Genomic DNA, 27,836 nt, shown 5'->3' with positions numbered 1-27,836 from the left:
GCACTATGAAGGGAAGAGAATGTCAGTGATTTCAAGATGTTCCCAATATTAATTTATGAGGCAAGACATACCTATGCAAAGATATCTCAATGTATGAAGAATGGTGTGTCGAATTGAGTGAGCTGTCAATGAGTACAAGAAAGCCCAGAGAAATTGCTGCAACGAACTAGGGAGGCTTCCTGGAGGAGGACCTGGGTTGGGACTTGAAAGTTTGGTAGGATTTAGAAAAGCAAAGAAAACAGTGGGAGACTGGATGTGGGTGGATGGGTGTGGGGGAACGAGAGTGATAAAAAGAATATGAGCAAATCTGCAGAAGTCAGAAGCACCTTGAGCTAAGCATCCTGGAATAAAGGGTTGGAGAAAAAGGGGCCAGTGGGAGAGCAAGGCTGAGAAAGGAGCATAAGTGTACTTTAGGAGATTCATTGAAGGGTCTTTAATTCTTGTGGTGTACTATAGGCATTATTTCTGAGACGATGACTCAGAATCCACAACTCATAAAATTTTGGTATTGGAAGGATCCTGACATATTATCCAGCCTTTCTATCTAAATTGAGAAAACAGATCCCCAAATGGGAAGTGACACAGAATTAGATAGTGAGGGAGGCTGAATTACAGACTAGATATCCAGGGCCTATAGCAACCTCTTTTTTCTTTTTTTCCCTTCCCCCCCCCACCATTTAGTTTATGCATTTTGTTTAAGAATTCATACAAAATATTCCAAATAAATTATTTTTACTACTCATCTTCCTTCTCTTCTTTATCCTGGTTAATCTAGAAGTAATAAAATTTTTAACTATGCTGTCTTTTAATAATAAATTTATTTTTTATTGGTGTTCAATTTGCCACCCTACAGAATAACACCCAGTGCTCATCCCGTCAAGTGCCCCCCTCAGTGCCTGTCACCCATTCACCACCCCCGCCCCCGCCGCACTCCTCCCCTTCTACCACCCCTAGTTCGTTTCCCAGAGTTAGGAGTCTTCCATGTTCCGTCTCCCTTTCTGATATTTCTTACCCATTTCTTCTCCCTTCCCTTCTATTCCCTTTCACTATTATTTATATTCCCCAAATGAATGAGACCATATAATGTTTGTCCTTCTCTGACAAGTGACTTATTTCACTCAGCATAATACCCTCCAGTTCCATCCACGTTGAAGCAAATGGTGGGTATTTGTCGTTTCTAATGGCTGAGTAATATTCCAGTAATATACATAAACCACATCTTCTTTATCCATTCACCTTTCGATGGGCACCTTCCACAATGAAATGCCGGGACACCTGCACCCCGATGTTTATAGCAGCAATGTCCACAATAGCCAGACTGTGGAAGGAGCCTAACTATGCTGTTAACAACAATGTACAACCAGCCACACAGATTATTCTTCATATTTTTTGGTGAGATTTTTCAAATGCCGTTTAGGAAAAGGTACCTCAGAAGTTATGGTAATCCTACTCTTTCTCCTTTCAATGATTATAACACCTCCACCAGGATTCCCAGGCTTTCCATTCACTTTGATTTTTTTCTTGAAGAAATTCCTACAGATCAACAAAACCAGGAGTTGGTTCTTTGAAAGAATTAATAAGATAGATAAACCATTAGCCAGCCTTATTGAAAAGAAGAGAGAGAAGACTCAAATTAATAAAATCATGAATGAGAAAGGAGAGATCACTACCAACACCAAGGAAATACAAATGATTTTAAAAACATATTATGAACAGCTATACGCCAATAAATTAGGCAATCTAGAAGAAACGGACTTATTCCTGGAAAGCCACAAACTACCAAAACTGGAACAGGAAGAAATAGAAAACCTGAACAGGCCAATAACCAAGGAGGAAATTGAAGCAGTCATCAAAAACCTCTCAAGACACAAGAGTCCAGAGTCAGTTGGCTTCCCAGGGGAATTCTATCAAACGTTTAAAGAAGAAACCATACCTATTCTACTAAAGCTGTTTGGAAAGATAGAAAGAGATGGAGTACTTCCAAATTCGTTCTATGAGGCCAGCATCACCTTAATTCCAAAACCAGACAAAGACCCCACCAAAAAGGAGAATTACAGACCAATATCCCTGATGAACATGGATGCAAAAATTCTCAACAAGATACTAGCCAATAGGATCCAACAGTACATTAAGAAAATTATTCACCATGACCAAGTAGGATTTATCCCCGGGACCCAAGGCTGGTTCAACACTTGTAAAACAATCAATGTGATTCATCATATCAGCAAGAGAAAAACCAAGAACCATATGATCCTCTCATTAGATGCAGAGAAAGCATTTGACAAAATACAGCATCCATTCCTGATCAAAACTCTTCAAAGTGTCGGGATAGAGGGAACATTCCTCAACATCTTAAAAGCCATCTACGAAAAGCCCACAGCAAATATCATTCTCAATAGGGAAGCACTGGGAGCCTTTCCCCTAAGATCAGGAACAAGACAGGGATGTCCATTCTCACCACTGCTATTCAACATAGTACTGGAAGTCCTAGCCTCAGCAATCAGACAACAAAAAGACATTAAAGGCATTCAAATTGGCAAAGAAGAAGTCAAACTCTCCCTCTTTGCCAATGACATGATACTCTACATAGAAAACCCAAAAGCCTCCACCCCAAGATTGCTAGAACTCATACAGCAGTTTGGTAGCGTGGCAGGATACAAAATCAATGCCCAGAAGTCAGTGGCATTTCTATACATTAACAATGAGACTGAAGAAAGGGAAATTAAGGAGTCAATCCCATTTACAATTGCACCCAAAACCATAAGATACCTAGGAATAAACCTAACCAAAGAGGTAAAGGATCTATACCCTAAAAACTATAGAACACTTCTGAAAGAAATTGAGAAAGACACAAAGAGATGGAAAAATATTCCATGCTCATGGATTGGCAGAATTAATATTTTAAAAATGTCAATGTTACCCAGGGCAATTTACACGTTTAATGCAATCCCTATCAAAATACCATGGACTTTCTTCAGAGAGTTAGACCAAATTATTTTAAGATTTGTGTGGAATCAGAAAAGACCCCGAATAGCCAGGGGAATTTTAAAAACGAAAACTAGATCTTGGGGCATCACAATGCCAGATTTCAGGTTGTACTACAAAGCTGTGGTCATCAAGACAGTGTGGTACTGGCACAAAAACAGACACATAGATCAATGGAACAAAATAGAGAACCCAGAAGTGGACCCTGAACTTTATGGTCAACTAATATTCGATAAAGGAGGAAAGACTATCCATTGGAAGAAAGACAGTCTCTTCAATAAATGGTGCTGGGAAAATAGGGCATCCACATGCAGAAGAATGAAACTAGACCAATCTCTTGCACCACACACAAAGATAAAGTCAAAATGGATGAAAGATCTAAATGTGAGACAAGATTCCACCAAAATCCTAGAGGAGAACACAGGCAACACCCTTTTTGAACTTGGCCACAGTAACTTCTTGCAAGATACATCCAAGAAGGCAAAAGAAACAAAAGCAAAAATGAACTATTGGGACTTCATCAAGATAAGAAGCTTTTGCACAGCAAAGGATACAGTCAACAAAACTAACAGACAACCTACAGAATGGGAGAAGATATTTGCAAATGGCATATCAGATAAAGGGCTAGTTTCCAAGATCTATAAAGAACTTATTAAACTCAACACCAAAGAAACAAACAATCCAATCATGAAATGGGCAAAAGACATGAAGAGAAATCTCACAGAGGAAGACATAGACATGGCCAACATGCACATGAGAAAATGCTCTGCATCACTTGCCATCAGGGAAATACAAATCAAAACCACAATGAGATACCACCTCACACCAGTGAAAATGGGGAAAATTAACAAGACAGGAAAGAACAAGTGTTGGAGAGGATGTGGAGAAAGGGGAACCCTCTTGCACTGTTGGTGGGAATGTGAACTGGTGCAGCCACTCTGGAAAACTGTGTGGAGGTTCCTCAAAGAGTTAAAAATAGACCTGCCCTACGACCCAGCAATTGCACTGTTGGGGATTTACCCAAAGATACAGATGCAATGAAACGCCGGGGCACCTGCATCCCGATGTTTCTAGCAGCAATGTCCACAATAGCCAAACCGTGGAAGGAGCCTCGGTGTCCATCGAAAGATGAATAGATAAAGATGATGTGGTCTATGTATACAATGGAATATTACTCAGCCATTAGAAACGACAAATACCCACCATTTGCTTCAACGTGAATGGAACTGGAGGGTGTTATGCTGAGTGAAATAAGTCAATCGGAGAAGGACAAACATTATATGTTCTCATTCATTTAGGGAATATAAATAATAGTGAAAGGGAATAGAAGGGAAGGGAGAAGAAATGTGTGGGAAATATCAGAAAGGGAGACAGAACATAAAGACTCCTAACTCTGGGAAACGAACTAGGGGTGGTGGAAGGGGAGGAGGGCGGGAGGTGGGGGTGACGGGCACTGAGGGGGGCACTTGACGGGATGAGCACTGGGTGTTATTCTGTAGGTTGGCAAATTGAACACCAATAAAAAATAAATTTATTATTAAAAAAAAGAAATTGCTACAAAATAGGCAGAATCCATGATTCCGTCTTCTACAGGGTGGGTGCCGTCAAAGGTGAACTCCAGAACCTACTCCCCCCTGCACTTTGCCACAAGCCTTTTCAGGGGCACCCTGAAAAGTATGGCAACCCCTTCTGATTGCTTCTTAAAAGCAGTGGCTGGGTAAGTGTAGAAACTTTCCAGCTTGGTTTCTCACAGTTATAGCAAACAACCTTTAGATCCACTGGCTTTCCTTAAACCTTCAATTATTGAGTCAGTCTTCCAGGAATGCAGGTGGGAAAAGAGGAATAGAGGGAGATCATGAGAAACCAAACCAAGTGCAAACATAGTTCTTGAAGCAGCATGGCATGGTGGTTAGATACAACATAGGTTCATTTCCAGGGTGTGCCACTTATTAGATATGAAACTTGGACAAGTTTCTTAATCTTTCCGTGCCTCATTTTTTTGTCTTAATGTGAGGAGACTGAAAAACCAACCTTATAGGATAATTTGAAATTTAAATAAATTAATTCTATCAATGGAAAACTCAGAGTCATTCATTTAGATATTTTAAACACCGCTTAGTGATTTGCATGCAAGTTCTTCTCATACATATGAGGAAGTCAACTGGTAGGCTGAATCAAAGAACAAGTTTATAGACAATCTTTATAAAAGAGAGGGGAAGGAGGGAAGAAAAAATATAAACAATCTGGGAGTAGTGAATCCAGTTTGAATAATTTAGGGGGAAATTCAATAGCTAGAAGCTAGAGAAGCAATTAGCCTGGACACTCTGACCAAAACTGGTCCTTAAGTAGGCCATGTAGAAATATGTAAAACAAGAAAAAAACAATTTCAGTTGTTTATGGATTCTCCAGAAAATCTTGAGAGTTTAGCTGTGGGGAAGACATTCCAGGCTGTCTCCACAATGTCTGTTCATCAGCACCTCTACCTTAGTTAGGTCAGGTCTATCTACTCATTCTTATAAGAATTTCTCAATATACATAAAGCATGCATAACAATCCTTGTTACATGGTAAGCAGTATGATTGTTCTAAAGTAGTTTAACTTCAAGGGAAAGGAGATTAAGAATGGAGCATTAAATCTGAGGACAGAAGAGAAAGGAGAAGTAGGTGCAGGGGATACACTAGTTGTTTTTCAGTCAAGACGGTAGAATTGCTCTCCCAAATTGAACGTAGTCCAACCACTACTATAGGATAGTTTGGAATTTCTACATCACATTGATTATTACACTCAGAAATTCTATAGGTATGCATTTGGTTGGCAGGAGAACTAAAGGCACACTTGGACGAGAAGATTAAGCTTTACAACCAGAAGTATCCAGGACTACTAAAAATAATTCGGCATACGAAGAGAAAAGGTCTTGCTCAAGCACGCAACACTGGCAGGGAAGTGGCCACGGCTGATGTGATTGCTATCTTGGATGCTCATGTTGAAGTGAACGTTGGGTGGTAAGGCTCCAGGAATTTTCTTCTTTTAAGAAAGAGGAGAAAGGAGATATTGTACATGTGCTACATAAAAGACAGAATATTGTAGAAATAGGGAAAGACAGCACTGGACCTCAAACAAACAAAAAAATATCCAAAGACAGGGTGTTTTTACTCAGGAACTTTGCTTGGCTAAGGAAGTAGCCTAGTGTTAGAGAAAAAAAACAATGGGTGTGGAGCGTTGACAACTGGACCCTGACCCTGACTTTGCCAAATAACTTCGTGACTGGATAAGTCACACCTAACTAGACATTTATGTCTTACCTATAAAATGAAGAAATTAGGGATCCCTGGGTGGCGCAGCGGTTTGGCGCCTGCCTTTGGCCCAGGGCGCGATCCTGGAGACCCGGGATCGAATCCCACGTCGGGCTCCCGGTGCATGGAGCCTGCTTCTCCCTCTGCCTGTGTCTCTGCCTCTCTCTCTATCTCTCTGTGACTATCATAAATAAATAAAAATTTAAAAAAAATAAAATGAAGAAATTATCTTTTGATAATTCCTAAGGTTTTTCTCAGCCCTGAAATTACATGATACAAGGAAAGTTGTGTTCTTTGGAGAATCAAATAGTAAAGAAACATCATTTTTAAAAATATATTTTATTTATTTATTCATGACAGACACACACACACACACAGAAGCAGGAACATAGGCAGAAGGAAAAGCAGGCTCCATCCCCCCGCCCCCGCCAGGGATCCCAGCTTGGGACTTGATCCCAGGACCCCGGGATCATGACCTGAGCCAAAGGCAGACACTCAACCACTGAGCCATCTAGGTGTCCCAAGAGACATCATTTTGGAAACCGGGAGACCCCAAAATTAATGTAAATTTAGGCAGAATACCAATAATCCGGTTCACAATGACTTGAGAATGGTATTTGTGTACCAATCCCAAATCTGCTCTTGACATAGGTTACCTGCTAGCAGCCTCAGCTATTCTGAAAACTGCATAGATTCTCTGCACTCTGGAGAATCCTACTCACAACTCAGCGCAGCCTAAATGAAAAAGGGGCTCAATGTCAGGTGCTTTAAAAAGTTTTGTTTGCTTGCTTCGACTTACTTTCATATCCAACCTGGATTTGTTACACACTCTTTTTCTAGGGCAGAGCCCATTTTGGCTCGGATTCAGGAAGACCGCACTGTGATTGTGTCTCCTGTGTTTGACAATATTAATTTTGACACCTTTGAACTGGATAAATATGCATTGGCAGTTGATGGGTTTAACTGGAAACTATGGTGCCGCTATGATCCACTTCCAGAGGCCTGGTTTGATCTGCATGATGTCACAGCTCCAATAAAGTAAGTCCGAGGCTTATGGGACTTGATTGGCACATCAGGAAGGATGGTAGGTTTTGTTTATCTTTTATGGTACTGATGGGAATGAGTGGGAAAAGTGAAGGAGATAGAGTAACGGACAGAGGATAGAAGGGAAAAAAAGCTAATTCCAGATAAGAAATTATAGAAACTTAAGGGTAAATTCCCAGCAGTGCAATTGCTGGGTCGTAGGCAGGTCTATTTTTAACTCTTTGAGGAACCTCCACACAGTTTTCCAGAGTGGCTGCACCAGTTCACATTCCCATCAACAGTGCAAGAGGGTTCCCCTTTCTTCACATCCTCTCATGCAATATTCCTCAGACATTAGAAACGACAAATACCCACCATTTGCTTCGAAGTGGATGGAACTGGAGGGTATTATGCTGAGTGAAATAAGTCACTTGTTGGAGAAGGACAAACATTATATGGTCTCATTCATTTGGGGAATATAAAAAATAATGAAAGGGAATAAAGGGGAAAGGAGAAAAAAACAAGTGGGAAATATCAGAAAGGGAGACAGAACATGAAAGACTCCTAACTCTGGGAAAGGAACTAGGGGTGGTGGAAGGGGAGATGGGCGGGGGGTGGGGGTGACTGGGTGACGGGCACTGAGATGGGCACTTGATGGGATGAGCACTGGGTGTTATTCTATATGTTGATAAATTGAACACCAAGGAAAAATAAATTTATAAAAAATAAAATTAAACTCAAATATGAAAAAATTATAGAAACTTTAGACTATTTAAGGGCTTTCAAACAAAAATCAAAGTATATAATGTATTAAAAAACACTTGAGGCATTTTAAACATTTATCAGGCTATGAAATAGGGATATAAAGATGAAAAAGATGTAATTTCAATATAATTGGAGAAGGGCTATGGTGGCATGAGGGTAAGGAAGGCTACATGTACTTAGTTCAGCCTGAGAGTTTAGGGAAAGCTTTCAGGATAAGAAGAGGCTTGAGTAGACTTTTGAAAGTCAAATCATCATTGACTTCCTGCCCTTCACCACCCTGACCCATTCCTCATCAAGTGGTTACTAACTCTTTTACTATGTGTTCTATAGGAGTCCTTCCATCATGGGCATCCTGGCTGCCAACAGGATCTTTTTGGGAGAGATCGGATCTCTGGATGATGGGATGCTGGTCTATGGAGGAGAGAATGTGGAACTTAGCTTGAGGGTGGGTACTTTTCCTTCTCATTATGAGACAAAACAGAAGTGTAATAATTGGAGAATAGTAAGGTCTTCAGTATTTTGGAATAAGGTTGAATGTCATTGGCTCAAGAGATGGACAGATTCTCATGTTTCTGAGTCACTAGAAATAGGCAGTAAAACTTCTGGAGTGGAGCTTTCTGGTTTAGGTTTATATAATCTGGGAGATATGGATGGAGAGAGGTAGAATTGAGCCTCAGCAGATGGTGTTCTTATTTCCCTTAAGGGAAATAAGCATACCAAGCATTTTCCAAGCATCTCCTAGATTTCATGCATAAAATATCCTTCCTATAGTATCCCTTTTGCTGCTTCTGTATAACCTATAAGCCTTTGTTAAAAAGCCTTGCCCCTTATGTTTGTGATTGTTCTTATTAGTTTATCTTTCACCTTCCTGTCTAAGGCTGACCTTTAAAAAAAAAGGCAGCAAAAGGTAGTGAAAATTACATGAGTATTGGAGATAGACTTAAGTCCAAATTCTATCACTTGAAAGTTTGTGTTATTTTGGGTAGCATACAAGCTCTCTAAGCCATGGCTACTACATCAAGCACCCAGCATGCTGAGTGACATGTGCCTTATGCTCATTAATGGTTGATGATGATGATGATAGGATGTATGGATGGCATTGTAAAAAATGCTGAACTTTGGTCTCTAATCCTAACTGCTACCTCACTGTGGGCTGAGCTTCCATAAAATGGCTTTTTTTCTCCCCAAGCCCTGAAATTCTGTGCCTGAGACCAGGTGATCTCTGGTCGATTACAGTGTTTGGAAGCATTTAATATTTTCTTTTTTTTTTTTAAGATTTTTATTTATTCATCAGAGACAGAGAGAGAGGCGCAGAGACATAGGCAGAGGGAGAAGCAGGCTCCATTCAGGTAGCCTGATTCAGGACTCAATCCCAGGACTCTGTGATCACACCCTGAGCTGAAGGCAGACACTCAACCACTGAGCCACCCAGGCTTCCCACATTTAATATTTTCTAAAGTTACTACCTTTTATTTATTTTACTTGGAACTGATAACTCTAGGATTACATATTATACCCAATTAAGACCTAACCAGGACCTTACATTTATGTGTTAATAAACACATTGTGAGTCCCTATCTGGGTTATACCTTAAGCCACAGTAATTGTTGGACAGAGAAAACTATTGTTTTGCATGGTTGTCCTGATTATTTTTCTCTTTTATGAGACGAGGAGAAGCATCCTTGTTTCATCTACCTCATAAGGATAATGGTACTGTTAAAATGTAATAAATATTTTTAAATGATTTATACAGATATTAATTAGAATCCTTGTTTGGCTTCTGTTAGAGAGGCTAAAGTAACAGGTTTAAATATGATAGAAATTGTCTCCCCCCCACCCGCCCCCGCCCAGAACAGTTTGAACATAAGCAGTTCAGGATTGAGATGGCAGCTTTCGGGTGATGGGCACTAAAACTAAAGCTCTTCCATCTTGTGGTTCTGCCATCCTCGACATCACACCAGTATTCTATTTAGTAGGAAGAGAAAGACAGAGCATGCTTTCCTTTTTAGGGTACTACCTGAAAGTTGTATGTTATTTCCCCTCAAATCCTATCTGCCGCTGCTGGTCATATGGTCACTGTGAGCAAAAGAGTATGGAAGATGTAGATTTCAGCTAGTTGTTCATGTGTGCAGTTATTCCTTCTATAACTGTAAATGTAAAGGGGAATAGATACTGAGCATACAATTAGTCTCTAGCACAAAAATATAAATGTAGAAATAAGTATTTCATGCATGGTACTTAGCAAAATCCTAAGATGACCTTAGTGACATTATGGCTGAGGTTTCCTACCTCCCATAGCTTCTATGATTTTGGAACCCCAGTTCCCCCAGTTAGGATCCCAAGCCCTTCTTACCTAATTCATTACCATTTTTGAGTTCCCCTGCTTTCTTCTGATGCTGCCTCTCTATTTCCATTCCCCCACTCCATATTGAACTCCATCATTTTAGTTTTCACAAGAAATTTTCTTTCTTTTAACATTTTGTGCTTGTTTGATAGGTTTTGCTGGAAATGTAGGGAGTGTCAGGGAAGGGCCATTCTTTTCTTTTTCTTGGATAAAATAGTTCTATGTGTCTCCATTTTCCTTAGTTTGTGTGTGTGGCTATTTGCTTTTTTTCATTTTTTAAAAATTTAAATTTGATTAGCTAACATTGGCATTGGCTAGCAATTATGCATCTTATTTGCCTTTTAAAACCTCTCAGCACTTGTTAAGATCTGTGTTTCTCCCATGACAGATCTTGGGAAACATCAGAACTGCCTGGAATGTTTTATTCTGACATCTAGAGGCATGGCAGTGATAGTACACATGGAAGTGTATAAATGGAGATGGACTTTTGGGACTGATGTTCAAGAAAGAAAACCAGTACAAGCATCTTCTGTTTTCCTGGCCCCTTGTCAGGGACCATGCTCACTGCCTGGATTCAGAATCCAGCTCTGTCATTTACTTGCTGGTAAATGTGGGCAATTTACTTAAATGAGGATAATAATAGTATCTGCATGGTGAGGATTAAATTCATGAAAAGCATTAGGGTAATATGTGCCACAGAGCAAGTCACTGTTATTATAAGCAGAAACTTTGTGTCGCTGTGTGTGTTAGACAAACAGTCACTCACACACACACACACATACACACACACAGAATGAGATTGAAGGAATGTTTGGCAAGTGGGAATAAACTGAAAGAGAAAAATTTGAAAGCTGTTGGTCAAGGATAATAGTTAACATTACTTCATAAATGGCAATCATGACTTTTATCTTTTGCTTGAATTTAAGGTTTCTTTCTCATGCCAACTTTTTTTTCTTCTCTGAATTCTTGTGGACTGGAAACTACCACCAACTAAAAAAATTGGAGTAAATTTGTATTTGAAGTTTGAGATGCTTGGCTTCAGAAAATAAAATCTGAAAATAAATCAGTTGTAACCTCCACATGATTCTGGAAACTAATAAAAAGAAATGGAAGGATATTAGAAGAAAAGAACCATTTCAAGTTAAAAATCATAGCCTTTTATGGACACTTGTTATTCCATTTATTCCTCCTGACAGTTTTATGCCCTTTAGTGGATAATTTGCCTGAGATTCAGTGAGGGGGGAGTGTTTTGCCCCTGGTTGCCAGGTGTACAGTGATAGTCAGGATTTGAACACAAGTCAGTCTGACTTCAAAGCCTGACTTTTTATCACTTTGCCATTTTGAGTTTTAGAGGATGAGGGAGGAGAAAGGAAGAAAAACTTTTGAAAGTCAGATAAGGAGACTGACCCTTCAGGTAGTTAACAGAACCAGCAGGACCTAAGTTGCTCACTCTCATCTCAGAGGCTCCCTTGGGCATGAATGTAGTAGGTTTCTAACCACTTCCAGATAGACTAATTAACTCCCAGGAACTGCACTTTTCTTGGGAAACTGGAGTCATTATATCAATCTAATATCATTAGATAGTTCTATCATTTTTCTAAAGATCATATTTTTAAGCCAGATATTAGAATATGTGGCCTGACAAGTATGTTTGTACTCATTGGGATGGCAAAGAAGAATATTTATAATTATATCATGAGTCATAGTATCTCTTGGTCAAGAATTATTTGTATTAGTCATCTATTGCTGTGTAACCAGATTATCACAAAGATGATGATTCCAAGCAAGGTGCATTTACCATCTCGGTTTCTGTGGATTAAGAGTGGCTTAGCAGGGTCGTCTACAAAGCTGCAGTCAAGGTACTGGCCAGGGCTAGGTTTTCATTTAGGATTGACTGGGGAAAGATCTGCTTCCAAGCTCATGTAACTGTTGGCAGCACTTGGTTTCTTGAAGCCCTCCAGACTGAAAAAGCACTCAGTTTTTTGCTGGCTACCATTTGGAAGTTGCCCTTAGTTTCTTGCCCTGTGGCCTTTTCATCATGGTGTCTCACAACATAGTGGCTTGCTTCTTCAAAGCCAGCATGACAGCATGTCTCCTAGCCAGATGGATTCTGCAGTCTTATATAGTGTAATCACACACATGCAATCATGTACCTCCTGTTACCTTTGTCATATTCTATTGGATAGATCACAAGCTCACACTCAAAGGAAGGGGATGAGTTGAGGGGTGTGAACACCAAGAGGCAAGGATCGTGGGGGTCCCTGAGAATTTGTCTACCACATTGCTTTATATCTAGCATGCAGATATAAAGAGAGGGGGTCTTGAGAAGTGAAGTCTAGTGAGATTGGATCAAAGTGCGCTGCCTTTCAGGACTTGCTACTTCCTTGGGGATAATAGAGCAGAGGCAGTTTTTCTTTTGGTCTGTTCAGGAAGATTTCCAGGACTTTTGGAACTGTCTGAACAATGAGAGAGAAGCATTTTGGTAGATTTCTAATGAAGGTTGTTTTAGGTAGGTAGGTTGAGAGGTCATATTGAAATGGGAGTGGAAGGACTGAATTTACATTCTTTAAAAATGATTCCAAAATGTGGTCTCTGTGTGTCTACAAGTTATTATGCCTCTTCTTGGTCATGGGCCTAGCCTGCCCAGGTGACTTACTTTTATTCTTTTACAGGTGTGGCAGTGTGGAGGGAGAGTTGAGGTCTTGCCTTGCTCCAGGATTGCTCACCTAGAGAGAAACCACAAGCCATATGCCTTGGATCTTAGTGTTGCCTTGAAGCGCAATGCTTTGAGAGTGGCTGAAATCTGGATGGATGAGTACAAACACATGGTCTACTTGGCCTGGAACGTACCTATCCAGGTTTGTCATGAAATTGAACAGAAGCAGAAAAGAATGAAGGAGAAGGGGACAATACTGGTAGGAAAACGGAGGGATAGAGTGAAAGCGCCATCTTGGCCCCCCAAAATTAGCATAAAGTATTGATGGTGCAATGATAATGACCACCTAACATTAACATAGTAATACTATGCTCCAGGCAGTCATTCATCATTGCAGCATATCTATGGGGTAGGTTTTGTTTTTATTCTTCCACGTTTACAGATTAAGAAACAGAAGCACAGAGATTTGTAAGGAACTTGTTAAAGGTAATAAAGTAATAAGCGGGAGAGATATGATTCAAACCAAGGAATCTTCAAGATTTTATGTTCTTTGTTCTTTTTTTTTTTTTTAAAGATTTATTTATTTAAGAGAGAGAGAGTGCACACACAAGCAGGGGGAGGGGCAGAGGGAAAGGGAAAAGTAGACTCCCTACTGAGCAGGGAACCCAATGTGGGGCTCAATCCCAGGACCCTGGGATCATGACCTGAGCCAAAGGCAGATGCTAAACCGACTGAGCCACCCAGACACCCCAAGATTCCATGTCCTTCATGCATCATCTATACTGGGGGGTGTTCCTTGTGGGGCAGGGCTGGACATCAGGAATTCATGGGACATGGCAGCTGGATGTGGGATGGTGGGAGTAGGGACTGTCACCCTGCTGGATGTATACAAATGAGGATGGCCTTCTTGGCCAACATTAGCCACCTGAATTTGGCATGGTATGCTGTCTTCTATCCTTGAGCTGCGGCTCTGGGCTCAAGCATTCCTTCCCTAGGATTCCCCACAGATATCACTTGTAGAAACTCTCCCTCAACCTTTAAATCTTGCTACCAGAATATTCCTTTTTAGAGCCTTTTCTGGCTATTATGAGGAGTATTTTGTTGTGCCTTACTGATGTAAATATTATCTCAAATGGGAGCAGTCTGTTTTAGCTTGCTAATGATGAGAAATAAACTTGAGTGGCTCTACTACTATGCAGGCTTTGCAAGTGCCTTGAAACCAGCAGAGATTACTAGCATTCAAGCTCTTCCCACTTTCCCTGAAAAACTTCAATTATCAAGGTTACAGGCTATCAGAAAAATGTTCCATTCCCTCGTGCATCATTCATACCCTTTGGTGGACTCAAGGATGTTACAAAGCACAGATATACTTTATTTATAGAACTCTGGAATCGATATTGGAGACATTTCTTCCAGAATGGCACTCCGGAAGAAACTGAAATGTAAAACTTTTGACTGGTATCTGAAAAACGTTTATCCAAGCCTGAAGCCAATCCACAACATTGTGGGCTACGGAAGAGTATGTATCATGAAATTGCATCTCAGATTGTAAATATTTGGCTATAAGAGACAATGAGATTTGAATTGTATGACTGCTCAGAAAAAAGTTTCTAAAATCCATCCAGCCCAGGATTACCTTTCTACCCTTAACTCCTTTCTCAGCTTTTTGCCCCTGGGCTCTCTCAGTGTTCTTTTATCTCTTGTTCCCCAGATCCCATTTTTTTTCCTTGTCTCTGCCTCTGGTTCCTTACTTTGCAAACTGTAGCCCTAGATCTGACTTCTCCATTTCTCAGCCAGCCAGGGTATCTGGCCTGCCGCCCCACCATATGTACTGTGACAGTCTAAGGGGTAGGTGTTCCCAGGAAGGGGTATCACAGCAGGACCTCCTTCTAGCATATGTCTAGTGCATAGAAAATAGTTCTTGAGATCCCAAGCCCCTGCTTCCTTTTGGTTGGTAATTTCTGGCACCCTCAGAGTAGTGAGAAAAATGCAGGGCCTGGGGAGGCTTGAGGGCCCTCTTTCTCTGCCTCTTTCCAATGGTATTTTTTGTGTGTTTTGCCCTTTCAGATGAAAAATACGCTGGATGAAAATCTCTGCTTGGATCAGGAACTTGTTTCAGGAAAAACCCCTATCATGTTTTACTGTTGCAAACGCAGTCTTCAGGTATCTTCCACAATCTCCCCTGCCCTGACAGGATGAGTCTGTTGTGGCTTAGCCCCTGGAGACCTTTGCCAGATTCAGACTAAGGGTTAGAGATGATGGGAAGGCAGGAGCTGAGCATATTGAGCAATGGGTAAGGGTGAAATCCAAAACTCTCCTTATAACTAAGCACTTCTAAATCCTTTCAAAAGATCATAGCTAGATAGTTCCACTTGAAGTACAGGGAGGATAGGTAGAAAGTATGCTCTGTCACATTCATTCTCAATAGTAATATTTTCATTGACAGTTACCTTGCGTCCTTATCCTTTTCCCTTTCCCTCACTATCTCCACCATCTTCCCATCACTCCTCGTATGCCCTGGAAAGTGGGCAGGTGATGCTACCTGTGGCATCTTCTGTAGAGAAGGACAGAGAGGCTAGAGAGGAGAGAGGCTAAATGGAAGAGAAGAGATTTGACATTGAGTGGAAGATGCAGCTAGGGGACTTTTCCCCCTGAGAATACATCTATCTTGTTACTTTGTATGTTAGTCTCCCAGGGAATTTTTGGTGGTATGTAGGAGAGATAGCATATCCACACGACAAATGAAAACACCAAGACATTAAAAACAACCCACTTGTTCAAGCTCACCAAGCAAGAGGGTATTAGATTAAGAATTGGAAAGATTTATTGACAAATTCATAGCTTGAGCTTGTGATGACAGCATCTGAAGTTCAGGTGTGTGTGTGTGTGTGTGTGTGTGCATGCTTCAAAGATAATCTTCCTTGTCTATACAAGTCATGATTGTGTTGGAGCCCTTGTATGGAAACAGACAGGCTAGTGCCCCCTCCTTACACCTGGTCTTCTTCCTAGAGTCCACTGAGGATTGGGAAGAAAGAAGCAGAAGTGACTCCTTGTTACCCAGGAAAGTTCAGTGCCCCGCCCCCCCATGGTGACTGAATGGGTAGAGGGCCCAAGAGCAATCTTCATGTCCTCTATAAGGTCAAGGGCCACCCCACTGACTATATCCATGACAAATTCCTTTGCTCTTTTTTAGAATGTCTACTACCACCTAACTGGGGAGCTTTATGTGGGGCCACTGATTGCAGAGGCAAATATTGATGATCACTGCCTGACAGACCCTGGAGATGGGGAGAAGCCCACTTTAGAGCCATGTTCCAAGGCAGCCCAAAACAGACTGCACATATATTGGGATTTTAAACCAGTGAGTCACATGTTTGTTTGTTTGTTTGTTTTTAAAGGATAAGCATATTCAAATCTAGTCTGCGAGGTTCATATTTGATTTGGTAGTGTTTTAGAAGAATTGGCTTTGTGGCAGTGTATAGGGAAAACATTGGAAACAGAACTGGGCATGGAACACTGAGTCTGTTGGTGAAGGTGAGTGGGTAAAGGAAGCAATATTGGGATCTGTTATAGCTTAACAGTTAAGAGTTTGGGTTTGGTCCTAGTTCAGTCACCATCAGCGAGTTTCTAGCCCTCTCTGATACTGTTTCCTCATTTGTAAAATGGAGATCACAAGATCTACTTTAGAAGCCTGTTGGGAGGATTAAATGAGATAGTGTGCATAAAGAACTTAGCATGGTGCCTGCATGTAGAAAGTATCCAATGAATATTAGCCACTGTGATTGGTTTTAGTATTAATGGTAATCAGAGAATCTGGAGCCCTGGACTGAAATTTGATAAGGTCTAGTGTAAAAGCTCCGACTTTAATTTCAATATCAATCGATTGAGAACAGGGTGGAGGGAATCTGGCAAGACAGTGATGCAAGGGATCTGACTGAATACAGCCTGCATGTGAAGTCAGTGTTGTGGGGCTGCGTTAAGCCACATTGGCACAGAGGTGATGTCCTGATGCAGGGAGCCTATGCTCTGTCTGTGATGGTACCTCTGAGCATTTTGGTACCACGTTAGGCTCAGGGACTACATGTTAACAGACATGGATCAGTCTAACTTATTTATTCCTGACTTAAAGTTAATGACTCTTTTGAGAATTCTTGAGATTCTTTTTTCCAGGAAAACATATATATGCACATATGTGCACAACTTTGCTTACAATTTCAGAGGATTTTTGGATCCTAGATTAAGTCTTTTTGAACTAGGCGATATCAGTGAGAAGGAGGAGAAGTTGTCTTTCTGCCCTACGCTTCCTGCTCCATATGGAAATATACATAACTCTATGAAAGGCTATGCTCTTTCTTAAGCCTTTGTGTACGTGTTGTTCCCTCTCCTCCCACCTCTTTACTGAGCCAACTACACAGTGTACCTCTGGCCTTAGACATTGTCTTCTTTGGGAAGTCATCTGTGACTCTAAAGGACCAGGATGAGTGATTCGTACTCTCAGGACCCTTCCTATGGGTTTTAATCTCATGATCACTTCTAAGTACCTCTTTACTTGCTTCTTCTCATCACTGGATTGTGAGCTGGAGGGTAGGGCCTGGGTTTTGCTGCTGCTGTTGTTGCTGTCGTTTTCTCTCTGGCATCTAGCACAGTACCTGGAACATGGCAGGCACTCAATAAATAATTGCAGAGCCAATGAAGGATTGGCAAATCTGGAGGTACTAGCTTGGAGACATGAGCTTAGAGAAAAGTGGATGCTGATTTCATGAGGAAGAAGAGTTAGATTTGTACAGTGTCTACAAGAGGGCAGAACTGAGACCAGTGACTGGAGATAAAGGAGACAGAGTTCAACTTAACGTAAGGGCAGGGGAGGGCTTTCTAACAGCCTGACAGCTTAAGCTGTCCTACAGAATAGTGAGCTGCCTAGCAAGGTGGTGAGCTTTCTATCAATGGCAATCGCCAAGCAGAGCATGTTTGACAGGCAGGCCCAGTGTGCTAAATGTGAGTTTTTGATGTCCTTAACAGTATCTTTTGTGTGCAGAAAGTACTATTATAGTTTTACTGTAGCTCAAAAAATTAATATTAAATTTATTTAAGTTATAAACTAAAAAAACTATAGTTTTTCCTTTTAGCTTTCACATGCAGCTTAGAAATCTTATTATTTTATGTAAAAACCTAGCAGGTTTTAACGATCAATTTTTTTCCCATTTCCAATTTGTATGACTTTTATTTGTTTTTCTTGCCATGTTACATTAGCTAGAATTTCTAGTACTATGTTAAATGAGAATAGTGAGAGTTAATATCCTTACTTTGTTCCCAAATGCAGGGGGAAAGCATTGAGTCTTTCATCATTGCATATACATTAGCTGTAGATTTTTTTGTAGATGCTCCTTACCAAATTGAAGTAATTTACCCAAATTTCTAACTTGGTAAGAAATACTTCTATTGTGAATGTGAGTTGGATTTTGTCAAATGCTTTTCCCTTGTCAATTGATATGATCATGTTTTTTCTTCTTTAGCTTGTTGATATGATGGATTACACTGATTAATTTTCTAATGTTGAAACAGCCTCATGTGCCAGGAATAAATCACACTTACTCATGGTATACACTTCTTTTCATACTTTATTGGATTTGGTTTGCTTGTATGTTGTCGAAGATTTTTGTGTCTAAGTTCATTAGAGGTAATGATCTATAGCTTTTTCCTTTCCTTTTTAAAATGTTGGTAGTGTCTTTGGTTTTAGTATCAAATAATACTGGTAATACTGGTCTCATAAAGTGAGTTAGGAGGTGTTTCCTGTTTCTAATTGATAAAATTTGTCCTGTTGATAAAAATTTAGAATAGATGAGTTTCTGAAAGAAGCATTTCTAGAAGAGATTTCCTGGAAGAGATTGTCTTAAATTGATGTTAATCCTTTAAACACTTGGTATAATTCTCCAGTGGAACCATATGGTCCTGGAGGTTTTTTTTGCAGGGGCTTTTAAACCATGAATTAAAAAAAATTTAAATCCTTTTGGCCTTGTGTGCACCCTACAAATTCCTGCCTGTGCTCAAAAGTATCAGTACAATCCCCTGAGCCTGAAGCCAAGTTCAGTGAGCCTGCTTTCCACTTTAGAACACCCAAGCAGGGACATTTTGCTCTTTGCACACTTCCTACATTCAGACCTGCCAGCTTTCTAGGCCTATGTGCACAGGGGATATGCCAGCCCAGCAGGCCATCTTCCTGGCACTTAAAATGAAAAATTTTTTTAATCGTTCAGGGCTATTCAGATCATTTATTTCACGTTGATTGAATTTCACTGGTTTATGGTTTTTAAGGAATTGGTCCATTTCTTCAAATTTATGAGTATAAAGTTATTTGCAATAGTAAATACATTTATTTATTTATACAGTGATATTATATCAGTTTCAAGTGTATGGCATAATATACCTAATTTATGCATATATTCCCAAAATGATCACCACAGTAAGTTTAGTTAGCATCCATCACCACATATAGCTACAAAAATTTTTTTCTTGTGATGAGAACTTTTAAAATCTACTGTCTTAGAAAATTTAAAATAATGAAGATTTTATAATTTAACAAATGCCCTTAAACATTATATACTATATTTATAAAGTCTAATATATTAAATTTTCTAGCTTAAGAATGTCAATTATCTGATTTTAAATGAATGATTCTTAAATTCTACTATATGTTCCAAAAGTGTTTGTAATTTGGTAACTTTTCACAATGTAATTATTCAACTACACATTTTGAAATTGGTATCACAAGGTTAATCTGTAAGACAATTTTTTAAAAACATAGCAGGCACTTAAAAATAGTTATTATACACAGAATCTAACAAATACTATGTGTTTGATTCCTTTAACATCTCTTCTTGATCCTAAATCTCCTGGGAATTAAATATACAACTTAGGCTAAAGAAAGAATTATAACATCTCAAACATTTTGAGGTTTGCCTTTCCAAGAGAATTTTGGGAAATCATTTTCCCAGCTGCCGGAAGTTGGTGATAGAATATATATTCTGGCTGGGTGTGAGGTCTGGAGCTACAGGACACACGGGGGAATACTGCCCCCTCTGATGTCCAAGCCGGGTGCCTTTTCATGGTCACTGTGTCAAGGAGTCCAGAAGTTGAAGAGGGAGGTGATCATGTAGCTCACAGTGTGTTACCCGAGTCAGTTCATTCTATCTAGGCCTTTCCTGTCTACCTTATCTCTTAGGACCACAATTCTTTCAGGTAAATAAAATGACATTTGATGAGATGTTAGGCCCTTTGTGTTTTGTTTTCTTTGTAGACACAATTTACACATTCATTTCATTCTACCTAAAAGCTACCACAGATATTTTCAGAATTGAGAGAGAGATAAGACTAAATAGTCCTTTTGTCTTCTTCCAATGCCACAATGCACGGTTTGATTCAACCAGAGGAGGTAGGACTTCTGGAAACCACCGGCATCAGTGACTGAGAAGGGACCCAATTAGAAGAGATAAGACCTTTTTGAGACATCTGAATTTTTTTTTAAAGATTTTATTTATTTATTCATTAGAGACACAGAGATGTAGAGACACTGGCAGAGGGAGAAGCAGGCTCCATGCAGGAAGCCCAATGGTGGGACTCGATCCCAGGACTCCGGGACTATTAAGATATTTTCCATATTAATTTTGACCTACATTCTATATTACTCTTTACAGTATTGTCTTAAAAGAAAATGAGCACTTTAAAAGGGTCATAATTAATTTGAGGGTTCTGACTGGTGTCAGGGTTTTTCATACAGAGAGCTAAACTGCTTTCTGCAACTGTGTTCACCAGCATGACATCATTCCCACAGATATCAATTCCTTTTTATTTATTGAACCCTGACTGCATATGGCCTCCTTATTCTCACTGCATATCCCAGAGCTCTTCTTCCTGTCACTCCATCTGGAAGACTTTCCATGATGACCTTTACTCAAACTCTCCAGTATTTCAGCTGTGTCTCTACTCTCTATTCCTCATTGCAAAGTTCAGACATCTCGGGACGCCTGGGTGGCTCAGCAGTTGAGCATCTGCCTTTGGCTCAGGGCGTGATCCTGGAGACCCAGGATCAAGTCCCACATCAGGCTCCCTGCATGGAGCCTGCTTTTCCCTCTGTCTGTGTCTCTGCCTCTCTCTCTCTGTGTGTGTCTCTCATGAATAAATAAAATCTTAAAAAAAAATAGCAGTCGACACCCCCCAAATTAAAGCCAAACCAAAAATGTATAAGATCCAGATGAACACAATGTAAAGGAAACCAGAGGAGTCTGAAGAAGTTGTAAAAAAATACTTCCAAAGGACATGTCATATGGAAGTGGAGAGAAAATGGAAAAAAAAAGTCATTGGCTTTATTTAAAAAATCACAATAAATTATAATGGCCAAGATTTATTGAGTACATATAATGTACCAGACACTAATTTAATCCTTACATAAATCTTATAAGAGAAATGTCATCATTAGCTCTACTTCACTAATGAAGTAACTAAACCACAGAGAAGTCAAAAAATATTACCAAGATCACACAGCAGAGTAAGTGTCCAGAATCAAACACAGAATCTTATCCACTGTTTGTTATTGCCTCTTTGCTTGGGAAGTTTGATTCTGAAAGAGAGAAAAGCACTGAATTTTGGTTAAAAAAGAACTAAGGGTTCTTTTCTCACTCTAATATTGGGACATTTGGGTATATTTAAAGTCAGTAGAAAAGGAATCTGCCCAGAAGGAGACATAACAGAACAATGTTAAACAGGAATAGTCTTTCTCTGGCATGCTGGAGGGCTGGGCTCAGAGCACAGAGGGCTGCTAAGCAATAGAGACAGAGGCAGGGCAACTCCTTTGAGACCACCCACAAGCATTATGCTAAGTGTCACTCAAGGCATTTGGGGGAGGGGCTAGACTGGCTGGCTGTGTGATCTTCTCAACAAGTGAAAAAAAAAAAAAAAAAAAAAAGGCATTTAGTGAAAGTGAGCATCAAGGAGATGAGGACCAGGGATAAAAAGTGCTGAGGAGGGGACACCTTGGTGGCTCAGCAGTTAGGAGGCTGCCTTCAGCTCAGGTCGTGATCCCAGGATCCAGGATCAAGTCCTGCCTCCTGCTTCCGGCTCCTACGGGGAGCCTGCTTCTCCTTCTGCCTATGTCTGCCTCTCTCTCTCTCTCTCTCTCTCTCTCTCTCTCTCTGTGTGTCTCTCATGAATAAATAAATGCATCTTTAAAAAAAAAAAAAAAAGGTGCTGAGGAGGTCTTGAAGAGTAACCCTAAGGACTAAGCCAAGTTTTAAGCCAGACTGCTGTAGGTACATTTGTGGGCTAGTCCTGCTTGGTTGGTGGATCCTCTCCAGGAGTATCCTGTGAGCTGTAAGTGGGGCCTACAGAAAGGAGCAGTGGAGGTGATAGGAGGAGTTCAAGAACCAGGGGAGGCTGAGTGACTGAGTGACTGCCCACACTGGGCAGGTGCACCTTTGAAGGTGCACCTGGGGCATTTCATCACAGCCAGGACAGTCAAGTTTAGGGGAACAATGTTGTGGGGGGGCATTTTGTGATGGGAAGAGATAAGAGAGGGTTTGGACATACTGCTGTAGCCTTGGTGGTATGTTCCAAAGTGGGACAGTGAGATCAGGGTCTCTCACTGTACATTTAAATGGAAGCTGTTAACTCAGGATGGCAGTAGGGGGGCAGTGTATAAAGGGAAAATAATTTCACCAGGACACTGAAATAGATTCTGTGAATGATTCCTGCAAAGAGGTGGAGAGGGGTGTAGGGAATGGGAGGGCTTTGGAAGAAGAGGACAGGATCAGGACAAATGGCATGATGACAGTTGTTGTACCATAGATATAAGGAGGAAGGAGCTCAGGGGGCTGGAGATGGCACATAGGAACAAAGAGAGAGATGACCCTTCCTCTTCTCCCATTAGAGTGGGAAGAGGCAGAGATGTACTAACATTTACTGCACATCTTTTGTGCCAGGTACAAGATGCTCAATAAATATCAACCAATTATGTTAATTCAATTCATATTAATTTTAACCCTAATACTAACTATAAACCCATTTTATAGGTGAGGAAATTGAGACTTAGGCTAGGTAATTTGCCTGAGGCCCTCTGCTGTATGTGGTGGAGTAGGGATTTAGCTCAGACTCTTTGGCTCCTAAGCCCATAATGTTCTCAGTAGTAAACCTTGGTGAAGTCCCCAGAAGAGAAGAGGTAGGAACTGCCTCCTACAGTGGTGGAGAAAACAGGCTGAGATGCTTGAATGTAGCTTCTACTCATCTGGCCAGGGAGCCTCACTGAGGAGGGAGGGAGAATCCTGATGGGTTTTATGTGCTCAGGGATGAAGATGTGGAAAGGAAGGCCAAGTAGAGAGGGCCATGGCTCTCTAAGACATGTCATGTCTAGCCAGTCACATTGCCCTGCTTCAACCTCATGAAAGGCAGATGACAACAGGAACCCAGCCCAGCCTTGTTTCTCCCAGATCTGTGGTTCGTCTGCCATGGTACTAGTAGAGAAAGCACTAGGTGGTCTAATTCTACTCTTTGCTTCATTTTCCCTCTGGATTACTGGCAGAAGATTTAGCAGCCCTTCAAGTATGTCACTGAGTGCAGCAGGAAAAGCAGCAGCAGAGGAGATGAGAACATTTCAATAGCTTGACTCTGTCTCTTCTCCCATCCAGGGAAGAGCTGTCATGAACAGAGCTACCAAGCGATGTCTGGAAATGAAGAAAGACACTTTGGGCACTTATGTGCCTGTGCTCCAGAACTGCACCACACAAGCATGGACAATACAGTACACCATGCAAAAGTGGGGTCAAACTAACATCCAATGATCCTCAGAGATGGATTTGGGATACCAGTTCTTGCCACTGGCTTCTACTACTAAAGCTGCTCAAAGTAGAAGAGGGTGAGAACAGGAAAGTATGCGTGTATGTTTACTGTGACTTCAGTCTGCAACATATGAGGTCTATGCATGTGTCAGGATGCCCAGGCTGGAGAGGGGTGAGGAAACTCTCCTCCAGCTTCCCTTGGAAAGTCATGATATATATCAAATGCCATTCTTGGAAACTCCTTGAAATAAGCACCATCATCTGGCTGCTATGTGGGGAGAGAACTAGGAGGGTGGAAGTCTATCGTTGACTTCTGCCAACACTGTTTAGTCTTCATTCCTGACAACTACTATTGCCATCTGCCCCACACATCCTCCCCCAGCCCATATGCTCAGAGACTCCCCAGACAGCCTGGGGGCTGCTCCACAGGAGAGGCTGGGTCATCATTGGGCTGGCAGCATGACAATGATTCAGGTGGCACCAATTCTCTGAAGGTGTGTTACCACTGCTGTTCCCCTTTTCTGAACTGTCCTGAAAGATGCAGCAAATAGATGAGTAATCTTTAAAAATCCCTCCATCTCCCCACCCCACAACAGCAGTTTTATTTGGATTACTCAATCCCTCTCATACCAAGGAGATTCTGAAGGCTAAGGGTAGGCGAGAGAACATGTCTCCACTAATCCCAGATCTGCACAGTGCATAGAGAATGGTAGAAAAAGTCCAAGTCTATCTGAGTCTTTAAGTAGCTTATAACACATAATAGACTTGATTACCTATTTCTTTTTATTCTCCCTGCAAATTATGGAAAAATTGAGGCTTGGAACACAGAGGCATTACTTTTTGGGACACAAAGAAGGGATTGCAGGCACAAACTTAAAACCAAGGGTCCTTACTGTCATCCACTGGATAAATCCTTTCCCTTAGTTTAGTGAATTGGGAAGATACGTCTAGGGATGCCAATTTTGGCAAGGTCCTGGTGGTTGGTGGGAGTAAGCACCATGGGAGGAGAGGAGGTAGGATGTAATGTGGGTATGTTGTGTTGTGTGTTCACCTTTTGAGATTATGCAAACTGGTCCCTTCCTTGAGAGGGTCACCTTTTCCTTTTAGTCTTATGTTAGTGCTACTTGGTTATGACTCTGGGAAGAGGCTACCTTTAGGCATTGGGCAGACAGGACACTGATAATTTAGTACAGAATTGAATAAGCTAAAAAATTTTTAAGTAAACTCTTAGAAGTGTATAAGTCATAAGTGTATGGCTTGATAAAATTTCCACAGTGATCAAATCCATATCGAGAACTAAAACTTTACCACAGGTAAGATTTTATTATGAAAAAATTCAGGAACAGGATAAAGCAAATAAATAACTTCTAGTTTCTTCACAGCAAATTGAAGGGAAAATGCAATTCATAGCAAAGCTTTTTCTTTTTTTTTTAAAGTTTGCACCCATTGGAAGGATGGACAAAAAAATGGGAAATATCCTTAAACATACGAAAAGATGTTTAATCTCACTCTGAGAAATGCAAATTAAAATGGTACTGAGATCATTTTTTCACTTAAATAGGTAAAAATGAAAAAGTATGATAACCATTCTGTTAGCAAGGTTGTGGGAAACAGATATCTCCTATTTTGATGATAGGGATGCAAAGTGGTACAATCCTTTTGGAGGGATGTTTGGCAGTATTTAAAAATACTATAGGGGGTCCTGGGTGGCGCAGTTGATTAAGCATAACAACTCTTGATTTCAGCTCAGGTCATGATCTCAGGACATTGGGATCTGCAGCTCAGCAGGGAATCTGCTTAAGATTCTCTTCCCCCATCCCAGCCCTCCCCCTGCTCATGCACATGCATACATTCTCTCTCTCGCTCTCAAATAAACAAATAAATCTTTAAAAAAATACTATATGTGCATTCTCTTACTTGTGCCAGCAATTCTACCTTGAGAAATTCCACCTCTAAAAAATAAGAAAATACTTATGTATAAATGAATTATTTGCAGTATTGAATTTAATTTTTTTTCTAAAGATTTTATTTATTCATAGAGACACAGAGAGAGAGGAGAGACACAGGCAGAGGGAGAAGCAGGCCCCATGCAGGGAGCCCGACGCGGGACTCGATCCCGGGTCTCCAGGATCACACCTTGGGCTGCAGGCGGTGCTAAACCGCTGCGCCACCGGGGCTGCCCCTGAATTTAATTGTAAAGTGTTGGAAATGAACTACCTGTTCAAACATCAGACTGGTTGAGTACATCCATACAATGGAGTACTATGCAGCTATGGAAAATAACTAGAACATTTCTTTGAACGGATATGGAATGATTTCCAGTGTGAAAAAAGAAAAATTGCATTTATAGTCTGTACCTTTCAGGTAAGAGATAAGGGGGAAATATACATATATCTGTTCATTTCTGCAAAATGAAACATAAAGATAAACCAGAAACTAATGAGATCAGTTACCTACAGATGGTATTGGTTAGAAATAGAATAGAAAGGACTGAGGATAGAAACAGGTTTAGAAAGGATGTTGGCAGAGTGACATTTCTCATATGTTCAAAACATAAATACACAAACCCAAAAGTATAAAGGGAAATCCAAAATGGAGTGCAAATTAAAAAAGTGAACTTATCTCTGTTTCTCTATTTTACGCAGTCAGTCTGAGCACAGTCAGCATCCAACATGCAGATCTTGGTTTCTAAACATTTTCTAGTAAAAGGAATTAGGGCTCCTTGGGGAAATATTTGATTTTAGGGCTGGGGCCTTAGACATTTTCCTGTGCTAGAAAATAAAGAAATGCTTCACTAATGATGGCGACATGTTGCAACCTATAGCAGGCAGATTCAAGGGGTTCTCACTGGCCAAATCTAGGACAATTTGAGCATTAAAATAAATGATGCTTTTATTATATAGATTAAAAGCCATAGGATAAAATAAGAATCCATGAGTTCATACCAATAAAGGAATGGTTGGACAGGTGGATGAATGAAGGAATAAGGAGAAGGGAAATATCTTCTTTAGAGTAGATTGCCAATTAAAAAATGTAGGAAGAAATCTGGAATTAGAAAATTATTTGACAAGCCATAGCTAAAATTGTTTCAGGCAAGAATGTTAAATAGACGTTAAAATTAATGGGTGATGAGAAATAGAATACATACATAATATCAAAGTAACCCTCCAGAAGATATTTGTTAATTTGTAGTTAACAAACATAAAACTGTAATTTCATGGTGGAGAAAGCTGGCAGACACTATCTTAACTGAGTGGTAAATGTTAATATCATCAGTTACTGGACAAATGGATATTATATGCCTTCTGATAAGAGGCACTAAAAGATACAATATCATTTCCTTATTTTTTTTTTAAGATTTTATTTATTTATTCCTGAGAGACACACAGAGAGAGGCAGAGACAAAGGCAGAAGGAGAAGCAGGCTCCCTCTAGGGAGCCTGATGTGGGACTTGATCCCAGAATCCTAGAATCACAATCTGGGCCAAAGGCTCAACCACTGAGCCACCTGGGTACCTCTACATCATTTTAAATGGTGTTCTTACCCCCAATAAGAACCTGACTCTGTAATTTTGAGGAAAAAAATTAAGCCCAAATCAAGAAATATCCTTCAAAATAAATGGTCTGTATGCTTTAAAATGGGAAAGTCATAAAAGACAAAGACTGACAAACTTTCCCACACTAAAGGAGACAGAGTCCTGACAGCTAAATGGAATGTGTGGTCCTGGATGGGAATCCAGGCTTGAGGGTAATTAGTTTTCTTTTGGTTATAAAGAACAGCAGGGGACAACTGATGAAATTTAAATAAGATTTGTTGATCAGATAATAGTACTGTATCAATATTATTTTCCTGATTTTGATTACTGTACTCTGGTTATATAAGAGTATAAAAGAATGTCCTTGATTTTACAAAATACTCTATGGATGGATTGGGGAGGGGCATTATCT

General features: G+C 40.3%; 1 protein-coding gene and 1 pseudogene across 1 annotated transcript in view; one reads left to right on the top strand and one right to left on the bottom strand.

The window, feature by feature from the left end:
• The window catches only part of GALNT8 (polypeptide N-acetylgalactosaminyltransferase 8), a 43,169-nt gene extending 17,385 nt beyond the window's left edge, over nt 1-25,784 (top strand). Inside the window, exons 3-10 of the mRNA XM_025995570.2 lie at nt 5,804-5,987; nt 7,119-7,316; nt 8,397-8,511; nt 13,083-13,268; nt 14,448-14,585; nt 15,134-15,229; nt 16,260-16,427; nt 23,740-25,784. Of these exons, the coding sequence (XP_025851355.2) occupies nt 5,804-5,987; nt 7,119-7,316; nt 8,397-8,511; nt 13,083-13,268; nt 14,448-14,585; nt 15,134-15,229; nt 16,260-16,427; nt 23,740-23,892 (1,238 nt within the window). The 3' untranslated portion in view covers nt 23,893-25,784. The remainder of the gene's footprint in view (nt 1-5,803; nt 5,988-7,118; nt 7,317-8,396; nt 8,512-13,082; nt 13,269-14,447; nt 14,586-15,133; nt 15,230-16,259; nt 16,428-23,739) is intronic.
• Nucleotides 736-4,889, bottom strand: LOC140600049 (large ribosomal subunit protein eL22-like; annotated as a pseudogene).
• Nucleotides 25,785-27,836: the final 2,052 nt, after the last annotated feature.

This window comes from Vulpes vulpes, chromosome 8, assembly GCF_048418805.1.
Source record: "Vulpes vulpes isolate BD-2025 chromosome 8, VulVul3, whole genome shotgun sequence".
Classification (NCBI taxonomy): Eukaryota; Metazoa; Chordata; class Mammalia; order Carnivora; family Canidae; genus Vulpes; species Vulpes vulpes.
The sequence above is the reverse complement of the archived record's forward strand: the minus strand, read 5'-3'. Positions and strand labels throughout refer to the sequence as shown.